Source organism: Petaurus breviceps, unplaced genomic scaffold (genome assembly GCF_028583685.1).
Source record: "Petaurus breviceps papuanus isolate PSGF00001 unplaced genomic scaffold, PetGlider_PUasm1.0 90919, whole genome shotgun sequence".
Classification (NCBI taxonomy): domain Eukaryota; kingdom Metazoa; phylum Chordata; class Mammalia; order Diprotodontia; family Petauridae; genus Petaurus; species Petaurus breviceps.
The window spans coordinates 41,645,508-41,667,284 of NW_027187378.1; the positions used below are offsets into that span (position 1 = coordinate 41,645,508).

The following is a 21,777-nucleotide window of genomic DNA, read 5'->3' on the forward strand; positions in this document are numbered from 1 at the left end:
GGGAGAAGGGGCTGTTCTGAATGGGAGAATCGGGACAGAGAGGCGTGGATATTTTGAGTTCGCAGGATATAAGCAATTCCATGAGATGTGTCGTGTCTCTCAGTGCTGTGGGGGGCAGAGTGACGCCCTAGAGGACCCCTTCAGTTTCTTTACTCCCCCTCCCTCTCACCCCCGCTCAGTAATATGGATCAGGCCCCTCCTGTCTTCTGAACTCAGGTGCTTAGAGTTACTGAAGCTTGACCTAGTCAGTCTCCGACCCTCCAGTTCTTTGGAGGCAGGGACCCGCTCACGAACTTTACTAACATATAACTCACTCATTCACTCATACTACAACTCACAAGTACAGTGGCAAAGCACTTTGCTCACAACCTCGTGGGGTCGGTAGCGCAACATTTTACAGATGAGGAAACTGAGGCTCAGAGAAGTAAAATGTGTTGCTCACAGTCACTCCCCTAAGAGGTGTTGAGTTGGAATTCGGGTGCTGTCTTCTGCCTCCCAAAGCTAGCACTACATCGCAGTGTTCCCCATACCCCAGTTTAGTTCATTAATTTTTGTTTTTGCATCGCAGTCATTTGGGGAATATGTCCCTCTCCCTACTCCACCACATGATTTTATGTGTTTGATTACCACCCCCACTGGTGCCGATTGTTTTCTGGTCATTCTGGGCAGTTCTCACTCACAGGGAAACAAGGACGTCTTAATTTTAGCCACGACAGTGTGCCCAAATACCAAAGTGTAAGACATCCTCTTCCAGAGAAAGGGTAACCCTAGAAGGCTACCAAAATAAACTGTCAAACAAAGAAAACTCAGTAACATCAATATGGCACACCATCCCTTATGCTAGTTGGTGGCAGCCTTGTCCCTGTACTTAAGAAACTTAAGTCAACAAGCATGTATTCGGGGTCTGCTCTAAGGCAGGCATAGTGGCAAGGTGGGACTTAACAAAGGAGATGACAAGCTAATGGGAGAGACAACATGCAAACCCCTCTGCACAAACAAGACATATTCAGGATAAATCGTAGATAATATTAGCGGGAATGCACTAGCATTGAGAATTGTAGAAATTCCTTGCAGAAAGTGAGATTTTAGCTGGGACTTGAAGTCAGGAAAGCTAGGAGGCTGAGAGAAGGAGCGAGAGAATTACAGGCGTGGGGGGGGAGGGGCAACCAGTAAAAATGCTGGGAGGGTGGGAGAGGGGAGGAAACAAAAATTAAGAACAACATTAAGAACACTTTAAGGAAGGTATTTATTTAAAGTCCCTATTCTCAAGGAGCTTATATTCTACTTTTCAGTTTGTAGGGTAAGAGGAAAATTGAACTTAATTGAGTTAGGAGACAATCGGTGCTGAATTGTGGGGGATAGGTGTTGGCTAGGGTTGCCATGGAATGGCATCCAATATTTTTTAACTGAAGCATTTTATCTAGAAATCAGGGAGGCAGTAATTTCATTGTACTCTGCTCTAATAAGATCATTATCATAGCCCTGTGTTCAGTTGTGGGTTTCACATTTTAGGCTGGACATGGACAACCTGGAGACCAATACAAAAGTGAATGATCAAGATGCTGAAGATCACTTGGACACCATGAGAGTACTTCAGAGAGTTTCTCACATATGGTATTTCCACCTTTCCTCCACAGACTGTGAGCTGTATTTGTTGAGAGTACTTCAGAGAGTTTCTCACATATGGTATTTCCACCTTTCCTCCACAGACTGTGAGCTGTATTTGTATCAGTCATGTTTTATTTAATTTAACAATGTATATTTCCCATCCCATGTGATAAGCAAGTCAAAATTTCTCTGATCTTCAGGAAACTCTCCAAATTTGGACCATAAGATGAGATCTGCCTTGATGGAGGGCTATCTCACACAGATCTGATCTGATCTGCTTCATAAATATTCAAGAATGTGAGCAAGATTGCCGGACACCCTGGCAGATACTGGTGAGTATATGTCTGAAGGAGCTTAGCAGGGCAGCTTGGTGAACGTCAGAGGGCATGAAGACGAAAGCTTTGGAGTACAATGGGTTGGGAGAGTACAAGATATTCAAGGTGTGATATGCTACCTAGAAAAAAAAAGCATCTTAAAAACATGAAATATTTAACTCCATGATCCTCAATAAATACTATTATTATCATCAAAAATGGAAATTTTAAAATTCAACAAAAATTTAATAGAGTACTGCATTAGACCTTGAGCTACAAAGTTTAGATTAAGTCAGTGATCAGTGACTAGACTGATCAGAATGCACATTATGTTATATTATTTGATGAAATGCTATATATACATAAATATGTATGTATGTATATATATATATATATTATATATATAAAGAGAGAATATCAATGCATCTTTTCACTGGCTGATAGAAAATAAACACATTGGTGAAGGCTCGAGAGCTTCAATTATTAGTGGGTTCTGACACAGAGAGTATTGCAAACCTGGAATATCTTTGGAGGGGACTCATCCCCTTTGTGAAGGGAGGTACAACCATACTACACAGAAAGGTAGTCTACATTTACTTTCTCTACCTCTTTACCAACCATTTGCTCTTCAAAGCTTTTCAATTTGGTTTCCAACCCATTATTCCTTTACTGCTATTTTGTGAATCTTACATCACTGTAGAAATATGAAGTCTTATTATGCACTGATTTGATGGATACCCGATTTCATGCATGTAATTACAGTCTTCACTAGTACAGATTGACTTCTCATCATTCTGTGTAGTTTTAACTTAAAGGGAACCAATGACATCTTAATTTTAAATTCCATTGGCTTTTTTCCATTCCTTATCTTCCATGAACTTTCTGCACATTCAAAACTATGCTGTCCTCCCTTTCCTGGATGCTGTCTCTTTGCTTCCAGGAAACTGTTCTCTCTTGGTTCACCTTCCTTTCTGACTGCTCCTTCTAGTCACCTGTGATGCTTCCTATCCCTTCTTCTGTCTGTTCCTGTCTATAAATGTCCTCCAAGCATCTGCCTTAAGTTCCTTGCTTTCTATACATTCTCTTTCCATTATGATTTCATCAGCACACATGCTTCTTTTTTTTTTTTTTTAAAGACTGAATCTATCTTGTTCAGGTTTAAAGTGCCATTCTTAGGATTGACCCCATTATACATAATTCAGTACAGAAACTTTGACCTGGACTGGTTTGCCCCACTTAGGCAGCCTGATGGCCTCTTGCCTCTGGGGGCTTACCTTACTGGCACTAGCTGGCCCTAAGTCAGTGCTATATTTAGTGCTGATATTGGATTAGTTTTAGCTCTACTGAAGCTCAGAATTCTTGAACTGAAGCATCCATTATCCTCAACCTCCCTGGTAGTGGGGACTCCAGGTGGAGGATGCAATACCCAGCTATTCTCTTCTTGTTGTTCAGTTGTGTCTGACTCTTCCTGACCTCATTTTGGAGTTTTCTTGGCAAAGATACTGGAGTGGCTTGCCATTTCCTTTTCTGATAGATTAAGGTAAATAGAGGTTAAGTGACTTGCCCAGGGTCACACAGCTAATAAGTGTCTGAGGCTGGATTTGAACCCAGGTATTCCTGACTCGAGGCCCAGAACTCTCTCCACTGAGCTATCTGGCTGCCTCTTACACCCAGCTACACATACTTTCAGTAAGACTCAAAAAATATTCCCAAACCCTCACCCTGCCCAGGAATTACTTTGCATTTATTTTGCATATATATCTTGCATTTACCTTATAGAATCTCTTAACTGGAAGAAATCTCACAAGACAATTAATTCACTAATTGACATCTAAGAGGATGTAGGAGAGAAGGAAGAATGCTGACATAAGATGTTAGTTATCCTCTCTAGCTTTGTGACTTCTGCAAAATTGATAAACATGATGTCTTTATCCATTTCGTTGATAAATGTTAAACAACACATAGCCAAGCACAGATCCCTGGGGCACTCTGCTAGACATCTTTTTCTATACTGATACCAACCTTTTTTTTTTAAATTTAATATTTGACACCAACCTATTAATGGCTATTCTTTGGATGCAATAATTTTTGGGACACCACTTTCCTGTTTTTCCTTCTACCTGACTCCTCCTTTTCTGTCTCCTTTGCTGGATCCTCCTCCAAATTACTCCCTATAACTGTGTCCCTCAGGGTTCTTTCCTGGGCCCTTTCTATTCTTCCTCTATACTTCACTTGATGATCTCAGCAACTCCTGTGGATTTAATTACCATCTCTAGGCTGATGATTCTCAATTCTACATATCCTCTCCCAATCTCTCTGCTGACCTCCAATCTCACATCTCCAAATGCCTTTCAACATTTTATTTTTTCCCGATTACATGTAAAAACAAATTTTTTACATTAAAAATTTTTGAGTTCCAAATTCTTTTTCCCTTTCCCCTCAATGAGAAAGTAAGCAATTTGATATAGGTTATATGTGTGCAGTCATGCAAAATATATTTCCATATTAGTCATACTGTGAAAGAAAATACAGATAAAAAAACAAGAAAAAGAAAGTTTTAAAAAATGCTTTGATCTGCATTTAGATTCCACCAATTCTTTCTCTGGAAGAAGATAGCATTTGTCATCATAAGTCCTTCACAGTTGATCACTGTACCATATTGCTGTTATTCTGTACAATGTTCTTCTGGTTCTGTTCACTTCACTTTGCATCAGTTCATGTAAGTCTTTTCAGGTTTTTCTGAGAGTATCCTGTTCATTGTTTCTTATAGCATAATAATATTGCATCACAATCATATACCACAACTTATTCAGTCATTCTTGAACTGCCTTTCAGATATCCCGAACTGGATGTCTAATAGACATCTTAAACTCAATATGTCCAAAATAGAACTCATTTTTTCCCCTCAAATCCTGCCCCCTTCTACCTTTCCTATTACTGTAGAGGGCAACACCATTTTCCCACTCCCTCAACCTAGGAGTCATGCTGAATTCCTCACTGTTTCCCATCTTCATTTTGTAGATTTCCACCTTTGTAACATCTCTCAAATACTCCTTTTTCTCCTCTGACATTGCTACCACCTTGGTGCAGGCTCTCATTACCTTACACCTGAACTATTAAAATAGACTGCTGATGGGTCCGCCTGCCTTAAGTCTCTCCCCACCCTAAAGCATCCTCCATTCAGCCACTAAAGTGATTTTTCTAAAACACAGGTCTGGTCATGTCATTCCCCTACTCAGTAAAACCCAGTGGCTGCCTATTGCTTCCTGGATCAAATACAAAATGCTCCATTTGTCATTCAGACCCCTTCATAACCTAGCTCCCTCCTACCTTTCCAATCTCCTTAAACTTTACTGCCCTAGTACATACTCTTCAATCCAGTGACACTGACCTTCTGGCTGTTCCATGAACAAGATGCTCCACCTCTCAGCTCTAGACATTTTCTCTGGCTGTCCCCCATACCTGGAAGGTTCTCCCCACACCTTTACCTACTCACTTCCCTGGCTTTTCTAAATTCCAATTAAAATGCTATCTCCTACAAGAAGCCTTCCCCAACCTCTCAAGTCTAGTGCCTTCCCTGGGTTATTTCCTATTTATCCAGCTTGTTTGGTATGTATTTGTTTACATATTTGCTTTTGTTTGAATTTCCATTAGATTGTAAACTCCTTGAGGGCAGAGACTGCCTTTGGTCCCTTTTTTGTATCTCTAGCATTTAGCAAAGTGCCTGACACATAATAGGTGCTTAATGCTTGTCCATTGATTCAGTCCATTCTGACATCTAACTATATAACTGTCCAACTCCTGTATCTTCATCTTTTGCACATGAGGAACATTAGAAACTTTTATCAAATGGTTTCCTGAAATCTAGGTAGAATATATACAGCATATTCCCCAATCCACTTTCCAAAAAAAAAGTAAGTGAACTGAATGTGGTATGAGCTGTTCTGGATGAAGTCACACTGGCTCTTTGCTTCCTCTTCTGTATGCTCATTACCAGCCTCTTTACCACTCTGGAGAAAACCTTTGCCTCAATGATTTCCTCTTCTGATGAGTGAATAACTCTTTCTCAAGCACCATTTTGGGAGGGAGCTTAGCCATGCTTCATTTCATCCATGCTGGGATCTCCTTTGGATTCCTCCTTGCCTGGCAAGGTTGTTCTACTCTGTCCCTAATCCCTAACTTTCCCTTTATATGTTCTCTTCCTCCATTAGGATGTAAGCTTTTTGAGCCTAGGGAAGGACCATCTTGCTTAATAGTATTTGTATCGCTAACACAGTGCTCAGCACAAAGTAAGCACTCAATAAATCATTCCTTTCTCTCTCTTGATTGTCTCTCAAAATTTGACCAGGAATTAAATTTCAATTGCCCTGTAGTTTGAAGACTTTACTTTCTTCCTTTTGTTAACCATCAAGTGTGCCCTTTTCCAGTCCTCAGATACTTTTTTTATTCTCCACAACTTTTTGGTTCAGTATCACATTAGTCATTTATTTCAGGGTGCAATAGTTTACCTGGGCCTTATCAAGAGTGGCTAGATGCTCTCTTAACTTTTCTTGGGTTTAAACTCTTTATTAGTAATTTTTCTTTTTTCTTTGTCAGAGAAAAGAGATGCAAAATAAAATCTAAGTAGTTGTTTTCTCTCCCCTGTCCATTAATATCATCATATTCATCCCAAGAAGCAGTTCTATTCCTTCTTTGGTTTCTTTTCCTCAATATGGCTACAAATCCCTCCCTTCATTTTACTCAACATTCCTTGACAACCTTGGGCTAATTCTGAGCTTTGGCATGGCTGATACTATTCATGCAGGAGTGCCATGTTTTTATATATATATTCATCCTTCACACCTGTCTTTTAAAAACCCAACTCGGATGAGTTTGCTATATATCCAGATCTTTAACAAGTGTCCCTCTTCTGCCTCATCAGAATTGTCTTCCTTTGTATTAAGATTTTCATTTGGGAGAGCTTCCCATCCCTTCTGGACTGACTTTTTCTGTGAAGTTTTAGGTCATGGGTTCCTACCTATCCTTTAAAATCTGTTTTTCCCAGCAATTTGGAATTATTCCCAAAGTTACTAAATTATGCATACCTATTGACCCAGGAATACCACTACTAGGCCTATACCCCAAGGAAATTAAAAAAAAAAAAGATCCCATGTATAAACATTTTTATCAGTTGTATGCGTGTGCACACGCGTGTGTGTGTTTGTGGTGGCAAAGAACTGGAAACTATGGAGATGCCCATCAACTGGGTAATGGCTGAATAAATCAAAACATATTTATGTAATGGAATATTATTGTGTCATAGAAAATAGAGACTTTCAAAGAAACCTGGGAAGATATAAATGGACCAAGGTAGTGTGAAGTGAGCAGAACCAGAAAAACAATTTATAATATCAACACTGCAAAGTTATAACAAATTACAAAGACTTAAGAATTATTATCAATGCAGTGGCCAATCATGGTTCCAGAAGCCAAATGAGAGAGAATGCTATCTACTTCTTCAGCAGATAGATGATAGACAATACGTAGAATGAAACACATTTTTAGACATGGCCAATATGGGAATTTGTTTTTGTTTGACTATGTTTATTTGTTGCAGGGCTGTTTTAATTTTTTTTTTAATTTAAGGCAGGAGGTGGGAGAGAGAAAAATGCTTGATAATTGAAAAATAATAGAAATCTACTTTCCTAAATTCTAAGGTAGACCTAAGTCTCTCTTTGTCTTATCCATCCTCCACCCTTGCCCTAATTAGCTTTTTCTCCCAAGTTTTACTTTTCAGTGCTTTCATCATCTCAGTGTCTTATCTCTTTACTATTCTAGACACAGTACTCTACTCTTATTACTTTTTTTTTTTTTGGACAAAGCTCCACTTCACAAATCTTTTAAAGTCTGTTCTCACCTGTCTTCTAGGGTTCAGGGATGCTCCTCAACTCAAGACAACAAGCATATTCTTCTCCTATAAGGGCAGAGAAAGTCCTTAAAAAAGGGGACCTCTGAAACACCTTACTTTCTTTTTCTAGGCTGATAATCCATTGGTAATCACTGTTTGGATGTATCCTATACCAGCTGTATACTCACCTAATTATTATGTGATTTCTATATCTTATTTTCCCAGTTTGCTGTTTATTATATTATATTGGACAACAGGAAAAGCTTAGCTAAAGTCAGAAGTGGTGACAATCATTTCCTCCTTAATCATTAAAGTCTGTTGGCCTGCCCTTAGAGATTAGATTAGAATATTGGTTTTATACTTTACAAAGTCCAATTTGTTACACCATATATACCCTATACTCTCCAGTACTTACCAAAACTCATTTTGTGTAAGGATTATTATTTTTTGTGACATGTAGGAATGAATATAAAACTGTGCCATATCAGTTTAGAATTTCATACCATTACGTTATTTACACAGCTGGTTCCCAACTCAGCCAGGGCCATTGATGTCCTTTTCTGCATCGGAGCAAATGGCTTGGGAAATGACTGACCTGCATTGGGGGTGGATTTAGTAGAGAAGTTTCCAGAGTAAAGGCAGGCAATTTCCTGCTGCTCTGTTGTTGAAATGACTTATCTACATATGCCTGAAAATATCTAGCATGTTTACAGTATGAACCAGAGGGCAGGGGCCCATGTCTTCTTTATACTCTGAAATCCTTCCAATGTTTTGGTATGGAGTCTTGCTCCTAGAGGGCACAGTCATTCCCTGGTGACTGGGTCATCTATCAGGTGGCAGTGGATAGAGCACAGGGCTTAGAGTCAGGAAGACATGAGTTCAAATCCAGCTTTAGACACTTCCTAGCTGCGTGACCCATGGCAAGTCATTTAACCTTTGTATGCCTCAATTTCCTCCTGTGAGATGGGAATAATAATAATACCTACCTCCCAGGGTGTTGTGAGGATCAAATGAGATAATTTTAAAGCTCACAGCACTTTGTCTGGCACATTATTATTCAGTCATCTTTTCAGTTGTGTTCAACTTTTTGTGACCCCATTAATGGTTTTCTTGGTAAAGATACTAGAGTGGTTTGCCATTTCCTTCTCCAGCTCATTTTACAGATGAGGAAACTGAGGCAAACAGGGTTAAGTGACTTGTACAGGGTCACACAGTTAGTGTCTGAGGCCAGATTTAAATTCATGAAGATGAGTCTTCCTCATCCCAAGCCTAGTGCTCCATCCTTGGAGGCAGGCAGCTCCACCTGACACATAGAAAGCACTATATTGATGTTAGCTATCGTTATTTTTATTATCAGACAAGTTGTTAGGCCTTTTTAGTGAGGAAACCTGAATTTGAATGGTAGTGATCTCTCCCTAATTAACTCATCAGGAAATGACTAACCTTCCCTACTTCTCCTTTTAAAACAATCACCTTTAACTAGATTTGGCCAAGGTGCTGATCTTGACTATACCAATTTGTTTATAAGGCAGAGCGTCTATCAGAGCAAGGAATTTAGTGGGTAGTGATAAGATATATTTAAAAAATGTTCATCCTAAGATCATAGTGGAGAATTATGACAAAAGGTGGTTCATGGAGAAGGAAATGGCAAACCACTCCAGCACCTTTTGCCAAGAAAACTTCATGGGACAGTATTAAAAAACATGAATGTGGACAGACTTCGGGAGAGAGCAGACAGAAGGACATAGGCATGCCATGGTCACACGGAGTTAGACACAACTGAACAACAACCATAACAAGATGAGACACTGCATCCCATTATCTATTACTGCCTGTGAATGCAATGCCCTGTTTGTGTCTGCTCTCAACCAAAAGGCTCTGGGGTGGAGTGTGAGCAAAACAGTACTGGCAGCGTGGTGGGAAGTTTCAGCCAGGATGATTTGTGGGATCAATTTCACTAAATGAAAGAGCTTAGGAAGCCAAGCAATCAGATAAGGTTATGTTATCAGCTTTTAAGAAAGGTACCTAAGCAACAGAGGCAAAGAAACTCTGCAGGGCAAGAGTTGCTTCTTAGAAGTTAATAAAAACAATGACACAACAAAAGAGGAAGAACCTGGAAGAAAAATCTAAGAGTATAATCTGTATGCACTAGAACCAGAGCAGGCCTCAACCACTGGAACACTGAACTTGAATTTATGAGAAAAGAATTTTGTTTTGGGGTAGGGAATCAGGGAAAAGCTGGTCATTTTGTGTTCTCTCCCCTTTTCTTCTCAACTCTTTATGGATGTTTTAAAATATTTTATTTGAATATTTAATTTCAAAATTAACTGATGGTTTGATGCAGAATTTGTTGATAATATAGAGTAAGCACCAAGCTACTAATACTTTACAAAGATCAGTAAGTTGCCAGATGCTAGCACTTTTTTCAAAAGCCTTTTCATTTAAAATAGACTTTATTGATTTGGTAGGTGTGGTATATACTAGAGATTTAAGAAATACTGCAAAACAAAAGACTTTCCAGCTGCTAAAGCTGCTCAATCTTTCTTCTCCAAAGACAAATGTATGGATGAGTAAACCAACTTATTTAGTTCTCAGAGAACTAGCTATTTTGTGGACAGACATCATGTTGATCATGAGAATTTTTATCAGGAAGGAAAAAAAAAGACTAGCCCAAATCTTAACTCTCTCTTTGCTATACTATGCTTTTCATTTCACCCCTGTCCTTTATGTCCCTGGACCAGGAACTAGTGCAGCTAAGTAGGCTATTTTCTCCTCCATTAGTATTATTGGTTTTTTTTTTTTTTTAAGTAGAGCAGAGTATATGGAATATATAGAAGAGTTCAAGGATTAAGAAAAATTTCCATGGGGGAATCTTGGAATTTTAACCACTTTAAATGTAAAAACTGTAGAGAATGTTCAGAAAAATTGCTATGAAGAGCTTCAGAAGGAGTAATACTTTCACTTACTGTCATGTTAATTTTTACAATTTTTCATTTTTTATCTTAGACACTAGCTGTGTGACCCTGGGCAAGTCATGTAACTGTTTGCCTCAGTCTCCTCATCTGTAAAATGAGCTGGAGAAAGAAATGTCAATTTAAGTATCTTTGCCAAGAAAACGCCAAATAGGGTCATGAAGAATCAAACATGAATCAAAATGACTGAACAAAAACTGGGTATAAGAGAAACTTCCTAAAATTTCAAATTGGCTTGAGAATTTCACCTAAAGAACTTTTTGTTCTTTAATAAGAGCCAAAGAAAAAGAATGAGAATCCATTTCCTTTAGTCTTTAAATTAGAAAAGGAGCACACTGCTTTTCTTAATTTGTCATTCTGTCTGGAGATTATTTAACCCGAATTTGGAAGATTGGGATGTGGGGGTGGGAGAAAAGAGTTCTTTAAAATAACATAATCATGGAGAAGATGAAGTCTGCTCTTGTACTAATATTTTGAAGAGGGAGATAATTATGGGTAACTCCTAAAAATATCTTCCTAAGTAGGGCTGACTGAGTTTGACTTGAATTAACTTTGCCCTGTCTGTTTCACCAAATTAAGTATAGTGTAGAATTTGAAAATATACTCTACATATCAAACTAGCAGAGCATTTTTAATTTTGAAAATATGGTTAGTTGAAACAGATCATGACATAGGGAAATAGCTCATATAATGAGTTTTTTTTTTTTTTAAGGAAAAAAGAAGCTAAAATAGGTTCTTCTTTGGGCATTATCTGTGCTGAGATCAGCAGTTATATGTGTAGTGCTGTATGTTGTGTTCTAACCTTTAAAACAGATTACTCCCTAGAATATTTGGCAATTCAAGAAAAAGCAGTCAATCTGCTGTTTACAGGCTCCATAGAGGGGCATTAGTTTCTCTTTCTCTGTATTTTGGCTAGCCACATTGGGTAGAGCACTTTCTTTCAGATTCTCTCCCCCCAGCCCCCTCTCCCCATCAGCGTGGCAGAAGAATAAGTCTTACTGGCCTAATGTAGATAAATATAGAAAATAATTCTGAAACACTAACCAGTAAACATAATTTGTTTTAATATAAGGAAGATTTAATATCTAATAATCATCTCCCAAATAATCATAGCATGTTTGGTATATCTTCAGCCACATTATTCCTGGAAATCCAATACTCTAAAAACTAAAATGATAAGTTTAAACATCTTTATTGTTCTCTAGAAACAAGCTGCTGTTATTAACTCCCATTTTTGAGTTTCCAGGCCCACAGTATTAAATTCTACTATAGAAGTTTTTTAAAAACCCCAAACTTAGAAGTAATAAACTTGAATGTTCGCAAGACTCCAAAAACATTGCTATTCAACTGCATAAAACCCCATCCTGACGGGGTTTTTCCTTTTGGTTTCACGGCAGAATCAGGAAAAACAGTTGAGGAATGGACCAGGATTATGCCAAGAAATCAAAATAAAAAATTTGCCATGTACATGGTGTTAATTACATTAAGATATATATAATGGGTACAGCTTTCTCTATAAAAATCAATGCATGTAACAGGAAAAAAAGTATCAAGAGAACTTTAAAAAATGTACAGAAGGGGAAAATGTAGAAGGGGGTATAAATGATAAATTTGTTTCTACCTTGTTAAACTTAATATGTATATTCCTTTCAAAAAACAGTGTCAGAATTGTTTTTTATACAACCTTCTTTCCTGTTCTTTGTATCTGGAAATGTTTATGATGGTTGACAATTAAGTTCATGGTTCAAAAAAAAAAAGGAATCCTTAGGTTTTTTTTTTTTAATACCCATCTTTGTCATTCACAAAATAAGAAAAGATTAAGAAGCTGGACAGTGTATTGGTTGGAGACTTTATGAAGCTTTTTCAGAAAGGCATTATGAAATGCATAGGATGAGAAATCACAGGTGAAGCCTATACTCTCAGGCATCATTAAATAACCACATAACAACAGTTCATATTCATGAAGTGCTTTAAATTTCACAAAGCACTTTCACAATCACCCTCTTTAGTAGGTAGTGCCAAATTATCAATCCTATTTTACAGATTAGGAAACTGAGATTCAGACGTTAAATGACTGGGGTCACATGGTGGGCAAATGTTAATGACTGGTTTTGATCCATTCCCACTGCTAGAACATTACACTGTTGAAGCATTGTAGTATCAGTTACTTCCAAAATCCTATATAAGATGCCCGACCCCCCTAAAAAGGCCAACCAAAACCAAAAACCCATTTTTATTGAAATAATGAACAACAAAATCCAAAGACCTTTTACATTCACATAGGACCGACCCCATGTGGTCCAAAAAAATCCCACTTCCAGATAGCAATGTAATACAATCAACTTTAGCTGCATCATCTATAGAATCAATACCACACACTAATTTCTCCAGCATAAAGAAAGGGTCACCTATTCTTCTGAGCCCTTTGGAAAACAATCATTTGGAACATTCAACCACCTGCTCATAAAAAAGGAGAACGAAAAGGAACAGACTACTGGTTGGCTGTCTGTCACTTTGTTTACGAGGAAATGACAGGAGAGGTAGAAGAGAGAAATGGAAGGAGTCGTGATATCAATGGAATCTTAGAAGTCGAGAAGAGGTGGGTTAGGTATATTAACATGAAATAGCTACTAGCCCAAATATGGGCTTCATAATGTGTGGCAATTAAAGGGCAAAGTCAGTAACTGTGACTAGAAAGCATTCACTGTTTTAAGATTTACCAATGGCAGAAAATTCTGAAGAGTTTTTGGTGCTGAGACCCTGAGGGGGAAATGCCAGATTTGTTTAAAAAAAAAAAAAATATATATATATATATATATATATATATATATATAGTTTATTTATTTTGAAATGGCATTGTTGCCAAAGGATTCTTTTGGTCAATATTTCCAAATGAACACAAACACAAAATGATGCAGTTAGGAACTCTGATTTCCCTTCAGTTCATCTCCCCCCACCCCCCATCCTGTTTAAACCTCATTAGTTTGATGAGGTTCAAGTAGGATAATATATATGAAAATGCTTCATAAAACTATAAGGCGCTAGATGTATATAAGGTGGTAATATTAACTACAAACCTTTCCTGTCATTAGAATCAATGGGGGCGCTGACCCCTGACTATATGATTGCCCTCCTATGTGATAACAGCAGACATATCACATAAAAACTAATAATAATGAAGAACTTTGGCTTCCTTGCAAGTCTCATTTGCTAATGTTAAAAAAAAAAAGAAATTGAATGGTAATGTATGAATTAGTTGCTGCAAATCTTAATGAGCAAGCAACATTCATCAAGGATGACTTGACTTTGGAAAAGCCTACAAAAATTTTGAATTCTAAAAATATTGTTACTTATTTTGCTATCCAAGAAGTCTGTAAATAGCAGCCATGACTTTACTGCCTGTTCAAATGCAAGCTACTATTATTTTATTTCCATGTTCGGAATTCAAACATAGTTTAAAGAATAGGTTTTCCAGTAAGAGCTAAAAAACAAAGATGGATAAACACATCTCCACAATAGACCGATAGGCCAGCTCTCCCATTTTCATCCCGTTACGGAACACACATTGGATCTGTGAAAGCAGAAACTCACAGATTTGCATTATTTAAAGTGAATGTGGGATTAACACTGACAGGGTTGAGATATATAGCAGGTTTCAGCTTGAACAAAGTTTTCCTGATGTCAAAATGTTGCTGGTGCAAGGAACAAGATGGCACAGGAGGCTAGAACTAGAGGCTCCCAGGTGCAAAATGTGAGCATGATGGTCTAGGACATCCGCCCCTCCCCCTTCCATCTTGGCCATGGTATTAACCACAGCTTGGAGGGTGAGTCCGAAAAGAAAGTGTCAATCAATTGCAAAATGGTTTGAGACCCAAGAAACAAGAGTTAGGAAAAGAGAGCACACATTTGCCCCCACAGGGCACAATGAAGCTTATAAACAGGCAAAACACTTTTGCCAAGAAATTGGTATCAACTGACTGTATTCCAAAGGAAGAGTCAGAAGATGGGTAGGTATAGATGGGCTGCGATCTGCACTGTTGAAAGGAATACCCACACTGATGAGATCATAGATCCACTGAAGTCTCTAAATATTCTTAAGGAATAGGGCTTAGAGTTCTGTAAAGGAGGAGATGCTATGATGGGGCAGGGTAGTGGTACTGAGGAAAGGATGTGGCCAGTCTAAATCTGAAGTTTCAAGGAGCCACATATAGAATGCATCTCTCATTGCTACGTGTGGATTTTGCTTCTTGGACAATACATCAGGCAGGGCAGCTCAAAGAGGCAGGTTGGGCAGTGGTTTGCAAAGTTTAGTCTCAGGCTTTAGAATGGGGCCAAGGTTTAAGACAGGAAGAGCTAATTACCTCCATAATGCCCAGATCTTTCCCTCCAAACTTCTAAAAAGTCTAAAGCTCTGTGGGGGCAAGGCATGTCCTGTTTTGGGATTAACAGTCTCCAGTTAATTTCCCACTCCCTGCAACTCTCCCTAACCCCTAACCCACCAGCTGTTTAGGCATGGGTCTAGGTATGAGGCCTAGACCCAAGTCAGAGTAATTAACGCTCTTATTCCCTGGGAAGTAGAGTAACCAAGGAAGTTCAGGGCTGGTGCCGGGAGAAGGGCGGAAGGTATCCAAACAGCTCTCACTACCTCCCAAGTTAAAGCAAGCTGGACTTAGTTCACTGGTTGTGGGCTGTAACTCCCCCATTGCAGAGTTATTAAGGAAGCCTCTCTAAAAACAAACTATTAGAATCTCCCAAAATACTTCAAAACTTTCCAAAGCAGTGTTCTATTTTAAAGTAGTGTTCTGCATTTGAAACTCTTGGTGCAAGAGTTCTGTTCCAGAGATGCTGGGCAGGTGCTTTGAATTCTATTTCCAAAGCTGCTCCAGGAGGCTTAATAACATCCTACCTGCTTATTCAGTGACTTAAGTGAGTTCTGCAATTAAAAACAAAACACAAAAATATACTGCTTAAGGAATGGACTTTTTTTTTGTCTCAGGTAAGCCAGAGGATACTCAATTGCCCACAAAAATATTAAAAATGAGCCTACAAAGAGATCCTCAGAAAAACCGTATCTGGGCCATTTTATGTTTCCCATAATATGGGGCATCTCCTTTGTTCCCCTGAGTAATAGAGGGACACATTTTCAAGGCAAAGACATCACTTTCTGGGTAGGAGAGTTTCCTTAGTGGCTTTAGAGACCTGGTAAGTGTTTTTATCTTCTTAATGCTGAGTAAAACCAGAAAGTGGTGCTTGCTTGCTTTTGTGGCTAGTTTATATGTTTTAGGAAAAATCCACAGAATGTTAAGAGGGAGAAAAAATGTTTCAGAAGACTGTATAGTAACCACATACTGGTCCTGGAAACGTGTAATCAGATTCTGCCCAGCCTCTACACCCTGGGGCAGGGCAAGGAACATGAAGAAAGCCTTGCAAAGCCTAGCACCGTTATTACATATTTTTTTAAAACAAGGGCTCAAAGAAAGTATATTCCTAAAACAATACATATAGGTGATAAAAGAAATGCCAGCAAAAAAATGACTTTCTGCAGATGTTTTTCCATAAATCCACTGGCAAGCCTTGGAAACATATGTTTTGCTCAGTTGCTGGCAGGGGTGAGAGAACTAGACCATACTTCTCCATAAAATAGAAGAGTCAAATCACCTAGCAGAAACACCCTGAATTTTCCCTGCTTTTTAACGACACCATCCCCAATTAAGTCAAGCTTCAAAGGGACCAAACCTTGGAACTTGAAGTCAAAGGGTTTAGAGGAAACCAATGCTTTTCAGATTTGTCAGTTCTAACCCACCTGTATCAAGCTCCAAAATCACAAGCCCCCAGAGCAAGTGAGGGTTTAAGTCTTTTTCTTCCACTTCATCACAGTATTAGAAGAGAGTCCAAGAAGGTAGTTCTGGGGAAAGGACATTGTTTCATCTTTGAAAAATAAATAGAAAGATTTCTTTTTGGTGTCCTTCAAGGCTGTATAAAACGTTGTGCTCACTGCTCTTCCGTGGTTGCCCCCCAGCTGTCCTCAAGGTCAGAACCCAGATCCTCGGCCTGCCCCTCAAACTGCTTGGCCAGATTGCCTGCGGTGTCCATGAACATGTTGGGGATGTCTTTGCCAAAGTAAATTTTGCTGTTGGAGGCAATTGCCTTATATTTCATCAGCTGCAGGTATTCTGGGGTCAGCTTCAGCTGTGCAGAAAGAAGATGGTATCCTGAGGGGGAGGGACTGATCAGAGAAAGCTTGGGGAAAAACAGGACTTGTATCTCTGGAGTCATGAGGGACACATGGTGGTAACCTTTTTTTTGGGGGGAGCTTACGATTCCAATGCATTGAACTGTTAACCTGTGCTTTATGTTGAGATGTCAGGCCTTATCTGAGAACCTCTGTAGTGTTTTTGGTTTAAGTTGCTATATTTAAAAAACAAAAACCCCAAACCCACTACCCTTGCTTTGTGCTGGCTCTGTAATATTTAAGAGGTGGGCAGGACTCTGGATCACATGGGAAAAGGGTGACGCATACTTCCGATGTGAAACTAAATTCTTAGGCACCAATGCCCACATTACCAGGCTTGAGGGGGTTTTGCTTATTTGAAATTTAATTTCCATTGCAGCAACCATGTCTAAGATTGTGAATCCCAGGACTAGTGTGATGACTCCTCTGGCTGGGAGTGCCTTAGGAAGGGAAATCTATCTCAGTCAACTGAGAAAGAGGTAGTAGAGTACTGGTAATTAACTTGTTCTTATTGTCAAGGGTAATCTCTTCCCATAAGTCTGAATTGGAGATCATCTCCTGAACTTTTCTTCCCTATCCACAGAACCTGACCAAATCCACAAGGCTCTGAAACCTTAATGTGATACCTTTAATTTATAAATGGAGGACAGATGCATTGTAATGGTAAGGGAATTTGAAGATCTTCCCTGCCCCTTGATAGGCTTAAATGAATTTGAGGACCTTACCGGATTTGAAAATATACTCTGCCCCGTAGTAGGCTGAATGTGGTCACATGGAGCCCATGGTGGGAGGCTTGATTTTCAGGAATGTCCACACCTTATTATTCTGTGATTGGGCAGTGCGTCACAAGGGTTGTGATGTTCTCTGACCCTGGAGAGAGCTATATATACCCTGATATGAGGTTTTGCTTTGGGGTTCACTCATGGGAAGAGATGTGTGATTTGGCCAGATGAGATTCTGGGCAGCCGTTGAGTTCCCCTGGCTTTGAAAACCCAGATGCTGGTGCTTCTCTCTCTGGTAACTGACTAGGTATGGATATAATGGTCAGACAGCTGGAAGCCCTGTCTGCTGGTCTGTTTCTCTGTCTGTATTTTTTGTCTGCTTGTAACTTCTATTTGTATTCTCTGAAGTTCAGGGTGCTTTTCCCCCTGAACTAGGTAAATGATACATGTTTGATTAAAGTAAGATTGTTAACCCATTTTGAGTTGCTTTCCTTTAGAAAAGCAGATCAAAGAACCTGTGCTAGCAGTGATCCTGGGTATGCTAGGGTGCTTGCTGCTACACTCATGAAAGTCCTAATAGCCCTTTCCCCATTATCTCCCATCTCTATAGACTTAAACACAGGGAATTTGGGAGAGAAGAGAACAAGTTTCCAGTGCCAGGGATGCAAGAACCCTGAGAGGCCCTATATTCACCAAAATAAATTTCTATCTACTGATGAGGAGAGGTCACACCAACTCTGGCTATGAGGGGCTTCCAGGTGACTCACAAACAAGGAACATCCAAACTTCCCCTCACTAGCTGCAGTAAGCCTGTTACCTTATTTGCTTCAGCTATTTTCAGGGCTGTATAGCACTCGGCATCAGCTTTTGCCTTCTCTCGAGCTAGGAATGCAGCATCTGCCAGGAAAGAATACTGTGAATTAAAGGTAAGGAGGTGTGGTCTGACAGAGAGTTTGGAATGTGAGTCACAAAACCTGGGTTTTAGGTCTAGTCCTGCCCTAATTTTTTGATCTTGTACATGTCCCTTTAACCCTTTGTACCTCAATAATCCTCTCTGTGAAATTAGGACGAATGGCACTTTCTCTACTTAGCTCACCAATTTGGTGCAAGGCTCAAGACAGATGTAAAAACTGTCAAAAGTTTGTATGTAGATGGAGACTTGACCTGTGATTTTCTTGGGTTAGTGAGTTCCTGGGTAGGAAATTCCCTCTACCTAAAAGGTCAGCACCTTTTCTGCAACTCTTCTTGAGAAGTGCCTAGAGTTTCAAGAGGTTAAATCACCTGTCAGGTCAATTCAGCCAAGATGTCAAAAGGACATGGACCCAGGTCTTCATGGTTCTTAGGTCAACTCTATCCACTACATCATACTCCCTCTCATTTTACTTTAAATACACAGATGTACGCATCTATATTTATAACCACAGGACAAAGACCTATCCCAAACTAGGCATGAGTGGTCAGAAAGCAAACGATGATACTGGGGAATCAAGCCTGGCTCTCACACTTTGAATTCCTTTATAAACCCCTAGCTGAGAAAGCAGGACGGCAGCAGTCAGTTCTAGGGCTTGGCTTCCCTAATCCTCCCTTCACACCAAAAGCCCAGGGCAGGCTCTATATCAAGCCAGAGACAGACCCGTGGCCCTGACGCTGTACACCATAGGTGATGACAATGAGGATGATAAAGGGTGCGTGCAGCAGTTCAGCGCCTTCCCATCTCCCCTCTTTTCTTCTATTTCACTGTTCCTTCCCATCTGTCTTCTAGAAAGGCCTCTCACGAACATGAGAGCACTAGTATAACCAATCCTTCAAGATCTCATGACTTCTTTGAAATAGGCATCCCCTGGACTAAGGTGGACTACAACTCCTTCACACCTTCATAGGGTCTTCATGTTATGGTAGCTGAAAAAACTCATTCTCTGGTGGCCATCTTTCAGGTGATAAGCCTTCCCAAACCTAGCTGGGCTGGTCCTCAGAACAACATACACACTATCACTGTGCCCAAACTCGAGGCCTTTCAACTTTGGCAGGCCCTTCCACAGCTTGTGCCCTATTGGGTCCCATCCCAGCCATTATGAGACATCAGAGGAGGACCTTTAGTGGAAGGCACAACCTTTAAATGAGGTTAAGATGCCCTTGTTAAGACTACTTCTGCCTGAATTAAGAGTGGTTCAGCTTCCTATCTGCAAGCAGTGCATCTCACTAACCTAACTGTGAGCATTAAGCAGATTCTAAAACCCTGGTGAGCTTTACTTCCCTGCCCTGGGAACCAAGCCAGGACCATGGATAATATCTGTAGCCAAAAGCCTGGGAAGAAAGGTCATTTTGTGGATGGGTGGGTTCTCAATGCATATACCCAGCATACCATGGGGATGGAAGGCAGCAGTGTGGGGGGAGACTGCAGAATGGCTAGGCTTCTGGCTGCCGTGTAGCCGACTCAGCTGGCCTTGGCACCTGGTGACATGTATTTATAAGAAATAAAAACTTATTGTCGTTCTGCTGGGAACTCCTTAATGAGGAGCCGCTGATCTGTAAAATCCTAATTGGCTCCTCAATAGGCCCCTGCAAAGCCTGACAGGCCCCATAATGAGTGTAATTGGACACAGCGCCTTGTAGCTTGAAGCCTGGGACTCAAAGTCCTGTTTTTGTCCTGGAATTTGCCTGACACAAGGCACTACATGGGGGCTGGGGGGCGGGGGTGGTGGTGGGAAAGAGGTGGGGATTTTAGGGCACGGAGATGATGGCGAATAATTATTAAGAAAAAAAACAGCCAAGAAAACACTTGTACCTAGTCATTCTTGGTGACTTTCATTGAGTAAGGCAGGTTGAATAAGAAAAAGAAAAAATGTCTTCAAGATACTCATGTGAGAATAGTCCTTGTTAGTTCTGGGTCCTCAGACAGGAGAAGCTATTGGCTTTTGGTGTTTCAAGCACAATTACTCATACATAGAAACAGGAAAATGATACAAACATAGTCAAAATAATTTCCCTAAAACTTTGAGTATGCCCAAAGGAGGAAAGGTAACACTACTGGGAAGTACAGAGGGACTTGCTTGAACAGAGGGCAAAGAGGCAGTGAAAACGGATAACTTAACCCTTGTTTGCCTTGCCCTTGCCCCACCCCCAAATGTGAGGACAAGTCACATTAACTGCTTGTGAAGACTCACCTTCAATTTCTGAAATCTTCTTCTCTGTTTCCTTCTCCATAACTTTCTGCCCATATGTGATTTCTGCAACCTGAGCCACTTTTTCTGCCTCTGAATTAATAAAATTAAAAAAAGTCTCAGTGGGTGGGAGATTAGGTATGTGGAATGTTGCCTGAGATATGTTAAATTTTTTTTCCTTTATTAAAAAAATGTCTCTAACCCAGAAATAGCTGATATGAAACTAAAAGGTATCAATAAAATTTAAATGAAAAAAACCAACAAAATAACCAACTCGTTTCCAATCTCAGAAGTTGGTATGAGTAGATCTGACAGGTACCTCGGTCCTCTCTTCACTTTTAATTGGGGACCCATGGTGTACAAAATATCGAGCAAACCCGAACAAAAATCCTTGGGTCAGAGATAGCTCTAAACCTCAAGCTGGAGTCGGGGTCCAGGCAGGAGAAGGAAAGCTCTGGGGGTCACACATATCTTAGTCCCACCGAGCTAGGTGACAGCAGTAAATGAGGGGTTCCTATCACAAGGCGGGTGGGCCAAAGAGATTCAGTTAGCTCAGAGGGAGACTGTGAAACTGACCCCAACTTTGCCCAGTCTACAACAAACAGCCTCTACATCATCTTCCTCCCCAAGAGACTTGGTTTGGAAGAAATATTTTCTCTCACGATATTCAACTTCCTGTCCTCAATGAATCAGAATTCATTAGTGTATTGGGTATGGCAGAAAGAGGGGGCAGAAGGCATACATTCAAAGTCCAGGGGAGGCTCCTGTGGCTTGAGGTAGAGGAGACATGTCGAAACAAATACTTCAGAAGCATAAGTTTTTAGAAATGAAGAATTGGAAGCTTGTCCGTCATCTAGGTCAATCTACCCATGAACAGAGTT

At 39.9% G+C, this 21,777-nt stretch overlaps 1 protein-coding gene across 5 annotated transcripts in view; it reads right to left on the reverse strand.

Moving 5' to 3' along the window:
* Positions 1–1,227: 1,227 nt before the first annotated feature.
* The window catches only part of ERLIN2 (ER lipid raft associated 2), a 39,626-nt gene continuing 19,076 nt past the window's right edge, over positions 1,228–21,777 (reverse strand). For 2 of the 5 annotated variants that reach the window (XM_069075926.1, XM_069075931.1), the window contains exons 10-12: positions 20,900–20,989; positions 18,553–18,632; positions 13,000–16,970 (exon numbers count right to left, since the gene is read on the reverse strand). In XM_069075926.1, the coding sequence (XP_068932027.1) occupies positions 16,773–16,970; positions 18,553–18,632; positions 20,900–20,989 (368 nt within the window). In that variant the 3' untranslated portion in view covers positions 13,000–16,772. Of the gene's footprint in view, positions 2,063–7,818; positions 7,876–12,999; positions 16,994–18,552; positions 18,633–20,899; positions 20,990–21,777 lie in introns of those variants that run through there. The other 3 variants (XM_069075928.1, XM_069075930.1, XM_069075929.1) reach the window with 3 other exon arrangements.